Below are 10,815 nucleotides of genomic sequence, written 5' to 3'. Positions count from 1 at the left end.
TCACAATCACATAAGAAGACAAAGGGGTTGATGATGGCTTAGTGTGCTGCAGCCTTGAATTCCTCAGATTGGAACAAGGTGAAATTTTCACTAGGTGTGCCAAAGGATAGGTAGATTAGCAGAACCTTTGAATCGTTATCCTTCCATGATAGTATTCATTTAAGGACAACCACACCCGTAAATTAGGACAACCTTTAAATCCCCTCTCACATTATCCTTTCATGATAGCATTTATGTAAGGCCCTTGCACAATCCCCATAGATAGAGAAAGGCAAAACAAACCTTAGGCATATGCCTTTGGTATGCCAAAAAATGCAAACACAAAAACACAGTAGTGCAGAGTGAAAGAGCGTTTACAAGAATTGACCACCTGTAAAGGCAGCCAAAGCCTGTACTTGCTCATCTTTATCTGCATGTATGTATGAGATAGTTGGTCGATAAGCTTTGCTGTAGCTTAGTTGTGATGATTCCGATATGGGTACGTTGATCCTTATGATGGTAGTGATGGAGCTCCTCTCAGTGCAAAGACAATGGTTGTGAGATATGAAGCCCGGAAGTTTGTTGCTCAAATTTTGGAGAAATGATGTGCTCTGGAGATGCTTTTGAATTGCGCAGATTTTGTCTCTGCAGAGCTCAATCTCTATTCTTTTTATTCCATCGGTAGAGATTTGAAAGGTTGCTGTTTGATCTGAGTAAAGCTATGGCCACCCATGAAATCGATCCTCTTGCTTGCCTTTCCAAAGCGTGGTATAATCTGAGGCTCTCTGTTCGATGCCCATCTAGAATACCGACATGGGATGCCATCATACTTACAGCAGCAAGCCCAGAACAAGCGTTCCTCTATCAGTGGCACTTGGATCGCTCTAAGAGGAGAGGCATAATTGAGCCATCTACCGTTGCTATCGCCGTGTCAGATCCCGAAGGATTTCGCATTGGATCAGGAGGAGCGACTCTCCATGCCCTTCGGGCTCTAGCTCAGCATTTGCGGATAAATAATATACAGGTGGGTTGGCCTCCTCAACGCCTCGTTCAATTATCTTCTGGAGCAAATGTCCTCATAGGTTTTAGGATGCCAGCAGGCTGGTAAATTCAGCGGTCTGAATTTCCTTGAGACCATGGATGCATGAGAGCATCTTTCATTGCGCTGCTGCACGCCACCACTGAATTAAATTGCTAAAGACAAACCATATATAATTTTGCTAAGCTCAAAACTTGTTTCAAGCTCAGCGCGAATGTTGGCTTTGAAAGGTGGGTTGATAGAAAGATCCCTCATTTACTAAGCAACCAACACCTACAAGACGTGTGAAATGCTCTTTTCCATAAGATGCCACTCTGGAATGCTTGGTAGAAACTTAACCCTCGTAATTTGCAGGCACATGTATCTCCGCATCAATCGGAAGGTCTATCAGATGAAGCAGGCGTTATTGACCATATGTTAAGAATGAGTATACTGCTGGTTCATGCTGGAGGAGACTCTAAACGTGTTCCTTGGGCTAACCCCATGGGGAAAGCGTTTCTGCCACTACCGTTTTTAGCTGATGATGATCCAGATAGACCAGTTCCTTCACTATTTGATCACATTCTGGCCATCTCTTCATGTGCAGTTCAGGAATTTAAAATCAAAGGTTGGTTTTGTCACGATCGTGATTCCATGATAGCAATGGCGTGCCTACCAATATTTTGGTTTCTTTATTTTGACTGAACATATACTTTTTTCCACTCTAGCTCCTTTTACTATTGCAAAGTTTATTAAGGCTTTCAACAGGTAGTTAAGAAAGAGGGTTATGTTATTTTACTCGATTTCATCTGTTCTTGAAAGCTTTTACGCCTTTTGCATGTCTCCCTTTACTAGATACTTGTTGCAATAGTGAGATGCAGTCATTCTGCTTTGATTTCCTTGATCACAAACTCAAACCAAGTAACTTTTAAACCTCCCTTCAGCTGAATCATGTGCCTTGACTGAGTTTCGTATGCACGCACAAGCAAATATGGTATTGCATCTTGTTAACCTGTGACAGCTTCTATTGCCAACATCATGATCGTTCTTTATAGTTTACGTTTCACAGTTTGGTGGATTAACATGGAGTAAACTTATTACATGTGTCATTTCCCCATCAACCACGATGCGATCTGTTTCAAGTTGCACAGCTCAAACAATGATGTTGTACTGCTCTATCAGGCGACTTGCTCCAATGCAGCAATCTTTAACAACTGGGAAGGGATGAAATACAGCTTTGTGAAGGCATTTTCACATCCTAGCAGCTTGGACAGCTAATGCAGCATCTGCAATAAGGTGTCCTTGCACTAAAGGAGAAGGCTAAAAAAAAACATGGTCCACATTCTCTTCATTCAAGCTACAACTTCTTTTGAAGGCTACAACATTTCATTTTAGTCCCTTATAAAGCATTCCTAAGCAAAAAAAGCTTAGAAAAGATAGTTGATAGGACAACACACCACTTAACTGTTCTGCTGCTCATTCTCGCCTTTGTCACAGCTGAGTTTGCCTTCGCCTTTAATGGGCTAACAGAAACTTGTACGGAGATGTTTTGATGCTCAAGAGTGTGTGCGCGCGCGCGTCTTGTGTGTGTGAGAGATCGTATGTTTATACTATGGTCTATATTGCTTGTTTGGACATTGATGACATGTGAGGGCCATTGGTGCGAGGAGATTCCTCCTTCGTGGTACAAAGGAACAAAGAGCACTACGGTGGGTACGGGAAAATGCCTTGGTATGAGTGTATGAGGAGTAGTGTCGTACAAATGCACAGAAGGCACTCTCATACAAGAGCTCCCCATGGAACAATTGGGCATGACGACATAATATTGGCCTGCCCCGGTAGGGGAAGGTTTAGTGATGATCTTCTTCTTGAAAGGGAATGCAGATTATTGGTCCACGTGTCTTTCGCATTGATCTCGCCTTTCATCGTTCCGGAGATTTCGCACCTTTCCTATGGTGAATCGGTTGTGGCCGCTCTGGTGTAGGGCGTTGATTATCCTTTAGGATGTTTCCCCTATGATAGGCACCTGGTGTTGGAGCTTGTTATCTAGCAGCTGTAGTTCTTGACAACCACCCTTCATGTTGTTGTGTAGAACTACATCCAAAACACTGAAACTAGTGTTTGCCAACACAGCTTCCCCATTTCCCACTCAAAACAAGTTCGTTGGCATAGCCACCAAGCTAGGTCTTGCGTTACTGAAGGATGCGAGTGCATTTGCGTCCATGTGCGAGCAAGGGATTAGCTGGTAATGCACTTGGCCGGCCCAAGCTTAAGAAGACGAAGAGATCTCCCTTCTACAGCGTTTGGTTGTTGGAAGGCTTGTTGGTGGTGTCGACGAAGGCAACCATGAGAGAGCCATTGAGGACTAAGTGCAACTCGGTGGCGTGGTTGTGAGTGTGGGGAGGGTTCAAGGAGCTGGGATAGAACTTAAGGAAGGTTGAGTATCCATGAATGCCTTCATGGGCTTGAAGCCGCCGACAAGAGCCTTGGCCCCTCTACGAAATCTGTTGAAGGTGAAAAAGTTGCCGTTGAGGATGCTTGCTCTCACGCTTGTGGGTCGTGTGTGAAGTCATGAGGATGTCGAGCGCAGCACAAGCAAAGATTAGGCCATCGTCTTATTCAACAAAGGTCTGCACGTAACAAACAATTGACAATCAGTAGGATTTCGAAGGATGCTGCTGATTCTAGCTAGTTGGATTTTCTACATGAGAATACAACTTCGGTTGCTGCTACAGAGTCCCGCCAAACTTTTCTTTGTTTTCTTCATTTCTACGTTCATTCCACGGATAATTTGCAGGTTCGGATCGAAGTCCGTGTGGTGCAGACACAATGTCCATTGTTTCCTCCGACAATAATATTTAGAACGACATCCCACTTCGAATGACCAAAAAATGGAGACTCAAGGTTGACGCTGAGAAGCTACATCAAGAAGCAAGATGCAAAGCAATGTTTAGCAAATATGTCATTGGAATGAAAAGACGTTGTGCAATGATGTATGGCTTTATGAAAGTTCACTCTCATAGATATAACTGAGCAAATTAACGCATGCAAATTGGAGCAGGGAACCAGCTCACACCATTTTTACGACTTACTTTGGCCTGGGTTTGCTGACCACAATAGGAATTGTGCATTTTTTTGAGGGGTGTGGGGAGTTAGATTTGGAACTTCCCTACCTACCGTGGAAGCCTTCAAGACAAGACCCTTCGCTGTAATAGTTGGGGATGAAAGGAGATCCATGACTGGTATCATGCCACTAGAAGAAAGGCCAGCTTGATGATCTTGATGGATCTCATCAATCCTCTCAGGGCAACCTCCTCATCCATGGCCCTTCCCTTGTGCTTTACTTTTTGGGCGCCTATTGTTGCAAGTGAGAGCCCGGACATGATGCAATTTCTCATTCAACCTAGAGACCAGATGCCCAGTTTCCTGACAAGGTTCTCGCTCAATATCCGAACATAGACAATAATTGCAATCAGCCAGGTCAACTGCCACACAGGCATACGTACAGCCATGCAGGCAGCCTTGCGCAGTCCACAATCAGCGCACAGTCAACAGACACTCAACGCCAGTCATTGCAGGTCAAAAAACAAAGAGTTGACTTTTTGGTTAAAGTCAACGCATTGAATTTTCTGGGTCGATGTTGCCTTTTTTGACCGACCTGTTCAACGGTCAGCGTTGTCTGGTCGACCAGGGTCAACGTACGACGTTGACTAGATTGGCCAAGCTGACCTAACAGCCTATAAAAGGGCAGCTTTTGGCCCTCATTCATACTTCAGCCCTTAGAATAGCAGCAGCAAGGCCTCCCCACAGCAGACCAGCAGGGTAGCCTCCACCTCTTCAGGGATCTAGTGAGGATTCACCGTCTCTAGGTAGTCTAGTCTTTCGAGTTTTGCAGTGAGGGTTTCAGCCTGTTCATATAGTTGTATTCAGCCCTTTGGGCATTCATTAATCAGTTGTGTCTATTTCCTCTTCGAAGGTCCACTGCATTCTCTTTCTCTGATTTTCTCACTCACATCCACATTATCACTTTGTGTATTGAGTGCATCATCTTGCAGTTGCAGTTAGTATTGAGCAGGAGAGAGAGTGAGGATAGTTATCTCCCGCTACATTGGTATCAAGGCTTCAGTTTTCTTTTCTGAGGTAGGGAGGGTCAGTTTAGGGGCAGCTCTATTGTTTTATGGTCCAGACAAGATCGGGCAAGGGCACCATGAGCACCAGTGAGTAGTCCAACACAGGGGGGGATGAGGGTTTAGTGTTTCAACCACTAGCACCACCCCCATCACAAAATCCTGCAGACACTTCCATGACAGCCATGACAGCCATGTTGCAAGATGTGATGCAGATGCAACAACACAGTCCGAGGCTCTCTTCACCCGCATGTCCCAACTTCATGAGATGCGGGAAGATCGTGAGCAGGCCGCTAGAGAGTGCGAAGGCTAGCTCGGGAAGCAAAAGAAGACGTGATTAGGAGACTCAGGAAGCGAAAGAAGAACGCGATTGGGCAGCTTGAGAAACCGAACGAGCAGCTCGATAAGCAAAAGGCGAACACAATCGAGAGGCTCGAGAAGCCAAGGAACTCCAGGACCATGAGGCTCAGGCAGCCAAGGAGCTCCGAGAACGTACTGCTCGAGAAGAGAAGGAAGAATGGGACCGGCAGCTGCTCATTTCTCTACTTCAACCAGTGGGGGGAGACATGAAGAAACTTCCACCTTCGGCCAAGCCCTCCTTCCCGGGGAAGTGATAAGCAGGAACCCTTAGTGTTGACTTCGTGGCTCAATCAGTTCAAAAGTTATTTTTCAATGATGCCTACGAAGGAGAATGAGCGGTGCATCTGAGCATCCTTGCACCTCACTAGCAAGGTAGTCACCTGGTGGCTCAAGTGGCAGAAAGACTAGACGAGGAGAGACCTTTTTACAGTTGGCCGGAATTTGTGGTGGGAATACGTAAATATACCATCATTTGATCAGGGTACTCTCTGGGCAAACGAGCATAAAATCTATCCTGATCCTGGGCACTTCTAATAGACCCCTTGGCAAACTGCAACATTTCTTGCATGTCTTGCAAGAATGCCTTGCAGCATCGTTGTTTATTACCTTGAACCCAACCATAATTGGTGACTTTGGTTGAAACCCATACATAAGCACAAAAGGACTGTAACCTGTACTTGAATGCTTTGCACTGTTGTAAGCAAATTCTATCGTGGGGAGAGAGTCTTTCCATGAACATTGTCTCTTAGAAACATATGCACGAAGCATATCTTCAACCAATTGGTTAACCTTCTTTGTCTACCATTGGATTGTGCATGATCTGAGGAACTCATACTTAGAGTAGTTTCAAACTTCTCAAAAACAAGTGTCCAAAAGTTACCAATTGATCCACAAACTCGTGAGCCAACTGAATAGTTGAGATGGTCGATCTAGTAGGTAAGCATCTAGCCATCTTTGTCAGACGGTCAACTATGACCCAAATGGAGTCATGACCCTTGCGCATTCTAGGCAAGCCGGTAATAAAGTCCATGGAAAAACTTTTTCATTTATTATCAAAAATTTGCAATGGCTGTAATAAACCCGCGCTTCTAAGATGTTTTGCCTTCGTAACCTGACAAACCCAGCAACCTACCACATAGTTTTCAATAAATGCACGCATCTTAGACCAATAAAAGGTATGTTTCACAAGAGACAAAGTTTGATATATGCCCGGATGTCCAGCACTAGGATACTTGGTCTTGGACTTTTGATCTTAGACAGCAACATGCATGTAGCTTCAGCCACTCGGAAGATCTCTGGGTGGGTACACAATTGGCCACTAAGGGTCGCACCTATTCAAGCAATGGACGTCATCTTGGGAGCATGATGGTGGCACCAATTCGAGGTCCGACCAGATTATCAGCATCAAGGCTAGCCTTGGGTCCAAGTTCTGGATGTCAACCATGGGTCCAAGTTCATCTATTGGAGTAAGGGTGTTCCAATTCGACCTTTGATATCAGTCATTCAAGGGGTTCGAGACTTGCGCCATCAAGACACAGTCGTACAATATGATACCTCTCTCAAACGCTGTCATCCTCCGTCCCTATCGCCATGTAGCACCGAGGAAAATCACATGGAGCATCATCCTGTAGCATTAACCCACAGCCACTATCCTTACCAGAAGTTAGCACCAGAGTCGAGAATTTAGTTCCTACAGATTAGGCTTCATGAACTAAGAGATCACCTCCGGATTCATGAACTAGGCATTTAGATTAAGATTTATCATCCAGGTATACCACAGACAGTCACCTCCATCAGTATGATGGGAGGCCCCTTTCATACTCTAGTTCAAGTTTCAGCAGAAGGGGATGTCACGGGCATCCTCACGCCCGTGGCCATGCTAGCTGGTGCCAACGTAGGCAGCTGGGTCAACTACCATGCAGGCATCCGTACAGCCTTGCGTAGTCAACAACCATGTAGGTAGCCTTGCGCAAGGCTGTACACCAACATAGTCAGCTGGGTCAACTACCACGCAGTCAGCTGGGCCAACTACATGAAAATACAGAGGACTAGCTCTTCAAGAGTTGTAAGACAATAAGCACATGCAATGTCAATCCCACCATCAACTCTTAGTACAACAGTACATGGCGAGCTCGTAGTTGAAGCCTCTCCCCTCTCCTCTACTCAATGCCAGTTCCCTTCTCTATCTCTCCCGCGCATCATTCTGATTGGTCACATCCACTGGTGATAACATGAGACTTCTCCTATTGATGTAATGTCTTCCCTCCACTCTCGTTGGTTCTCCTCTTATCTTGCTCTGCCACTCTGCCACTCAGTCGCATAATGAATACAGATATCTTGCCTGCACCAAAGTCCTGTCATCCTTAAATGGTCCTTTATGTGGACCTCCATGTGCACGCTGATAGGACAAAATCTGTATCAAGTTTTTGAGCACTGTATATAGCTGTGGGTAGGCACATAGCTGTACACATCTAGGGTAGGTGTGGGCTGTTGGCATTTGTGAATTTTTCTTTCACAAGCATGATGGACTGATGTATAGTTTTTTGAGATAATAAAGTATGTTTTGCAGGGACTTCATGGGAAATGATGAAATGCAATGTTGTTGTACCAGACTTCTAGAGCAAGGGTGTCCAGTGTGTGGTCAAATGAAATGTTTTTAGGGTCATGTAAAGTCAAGTTATGAAGGGTTTTTTTATATTTTCCTGAGTCAATATGCACTTGCATGTTATAGGAATTTGATATGTTCTGGTGTCCATGTCAAGGGGCTTTTGATGTGTGTGTACGGGGGTGCATGCAAGCTTTAATGTGCATGCTAATGTGTGTGGGAATTGTGTGACTAAAGGTCGAAAATGTGCATTTAATGTGCCTTGGGGGGATATTTGCATTTTTTAAATGGAAGAGTGGTAAATTCTACGTGATGACGTGGCTGGACTGATTGGGAAGGCATCCTGCACATGCAAGGTGGGTACGTGAAAGGATGAAGTGAGCTTCTGGACTATGAGCTGGTGGTACGTGAGGATGGCAACTATGAAGGTGGCACGAGGATCCTGCACGGGTGGTCGGGATCTAGGCTGGAAGCTTCACGTGAAGGAGAGTCTCTTCTTGATGTAGGCGAAAAGAAGCTGAGGCGACGGTAGAGGAGAGCTCCATGAGCAAGGGAGGAGAAGGGGTGTGAACTGATCATCGCATAGATGATTGATGCGATCTGCTAGCCAGTCCCTTTCACTCTTTGGTTGTTGACTGCAGCTTTGGGGAGAGTTATGGAATGCTGGAGCTCGGTGTTTGAGAAGGAGATGTTGTGGAGCATTTATGATCAGGTCAAGAGTTACGAGATGTTGCTCTTGATGGAGGCTTACGAGTCTTGGCTGTGGGATCTTGATTGTGGGTTGAGGTCTTGAAAAGTCCCAAAGATAACCTTCATGTGGGCTGTGGGTTCGTAGTATTCTAAGGCTGACTGTTCTCTGAGTTGTTGAGGAAAGTTCAGTTCGAAAGTCTAGTTGTCTCGGGTTGTGTAGTCCTTTGGTTCTCTCTGAGTCTGTGTGATCTATGTTCATTTAGTTTTTATGGGGGTTTGTCTTGGTACCTATTACAAAGACACATACTCTGGAATCTGGTTCATAAGCTCATCATGTACGAGCCCACATTGCAGCTGATCCCTATGAAGTCTCAGCTATCTGACGTGGTGAAGTACATAATTCCTTGTTGTCTTTCCATTTTTTCCTTATCATCTTTTTTGGCGATCCTACTGGGGATAGGAGGAGTTTTGAATTGAGATTGGGTACTCAAGACAAAACGGCCCAGAAGAATTGGCTGGGGAATGTTGCTTTAATTTCTGTGTGGTTAGGGATCGAAGTATGAAGACAAAGCCTCGCATGAGAGTGATTCATTGTGAGTTATGTGGGGAGTGTGGACACAGGAGAGATAGATGCCTTGATGTTGAACTTCGGGTGATACGTCTCCGTGCTAAGGTTCAAAAGGCTTTGAAAGTGATTGCTCTTAGGAAGAAGAATGCCAGTCAGATGCAGGGTAAGCTTTCTTCAGTAGAGTGATTATTTTTGCTTTCAGCCCAGAAGAGGTTGGGTGGTATTTCTGGTTGGAAGTGTGTTTGAGATAAGTTAGTTAAGAGGAGAGATGGCTCATGAATTTCCTCGATTTCACGGATTGCCCAATGAAGACCCAGAGAGATTTTTAGAGTGCTTGGAGTTCACAGCTCTTATTAAAGACAGGAATGCTCCAGAAGTAATTCTTCAGATTCTATCTTTTTGTCTGTTGGGGGAAGCGAGAACTTGGCTGCAGACTTTCTCTGCAAGGATGCGTGATGATCAGGGTGCTCACAGAAACCTGACTTATCCAGAGGTGAGGACAGCTTTCCTGGACAGGTTTATGTGTGTTAGAGATCCTGATGGCATTTGGAGAGAGCTATGTTTATTGTAGCAACAGCCGACTCAGTTAATGGATGAGTATATCGGTAAGTTCACTATGTTGTGGAATAAATGGCAGGTGGCCTTATTACCTAAAGTTCCTCCCAGAGTCATAAAAAAGGATAGGTTTGTTGCTGGTCTGAAGCCGGAGATTAGGATAAAGATTGAATGTAAAGAGCTGGTCACTTATGAGGATGCTCTCAAGGTAGCAAAAGAGAAGGAGAGGAAGCAGATAAGATTGTCACAAATGATGCAGGAGATGCCAATGGTTCAGCATGTGCCTGAAATTATCTCTCATGTGAAGCCAGAAATACAGAAGCCTGAAGTCAAGAAGGAGGAGAATATAAAAGAAGAAATTCATGAAATGTCGGAGCTTATGAAGAGTTGAGTTTGAACTTGATGAACGGTAGGGGAAGAGGTAGATCATCGGGTGGTTATGGCAGAGGCAGCATGCCTTCTTCAAATAATTCAGGCTGCCTGCCCCGTGGCAGGCAGGACAAGGTCAAGGGTCATTTGCACCTTGTGTCGAGTGCTTTAATTGTAGAGAGTGGGGACATTACAGCACACACTGTGATAAGCCTCCTCGTGCTAGAGGTGATGTTTATCCATTGCCAACAAGGTTAAATAATAGGGTGAATGATCATAGTGTAGAAGTAAAAGATGAAGGTCAGCCTAGTACCTCTGGAATCTGTAAAGCCACTGCAGAAGAGAAAGGGAAAGGTAAGGCAGTTACGCTTGGCTTGTTGGAGTTGGAGGAAGTTAAAGATGTCATGCCATTAGGGAAGAGAGATAGAAAAGAGAAGGTTGGTCCGAGTGCAAAGAAGGGGAAGCAGTCTGAGGAGATGATGACCTACCAAAAGAAGAAGAGCAGGAAGCTTAGAAGGAAGTACAGAACTGCAGATTATCCCAT

At 44.9% G+C, this 10,815-nt stretch overlaps 1 protein-coding gene across 3 annotated transcripts in view; it reads left to right on the top strand.

Moving 5' to 3' along the window:
* The first annotated feature begins 290 nt into the window (after nt 1–290).
* Nucleotides 291–10,815, top strand: part of FKGP (L-fucokinase/GDP-L-fucose pyrophosphorylase) — a 67,803-nt gene continuing 57,278 nt past the window's right edge. For 2 of the 3 annotated variants that reach the window (XR_015543249.1, XM_087394966.1), the window contains exons 1-2: nt 291–1,003; nt 1,373–1,625. Coding sequence is in view for 1 of the 3 variants with exons in the window: in XM_087394966.1 (XP_087251092.1) it covers nt 701–1,003; nt 1,373–1,625 (556 nt within the window). In the remaining 2 variants the exon portion in view is untranslated. Of the gene's footprint in view, nt 1,004–1,372; nt 1,626–10,815 lie in introns of those variants that run through there. The other variant, XM_087394967.1, reaches the window with a different exon arrangement.

The sequence above is a fragment of the Dipteris shenzhenensis genome, chromosome 23, assembly GCF_047967505.1.
Source record: "Dipteris shenzhenensis isolate YYH24624 ecotype China chromosome 23, Dip_SZ_1.0, whole genome shotgun sequence".
Lineage (NCBI taxonomy): Eukaryota > Viridiplantae > Streptophyta > Polypodiopsida > Gleicheniales > Dipteridaceae > Dipteris > Dipteris shenzhenensis.
This window is presented reverse-complemented; position numbering and strand designations above follow the sequence as displayed.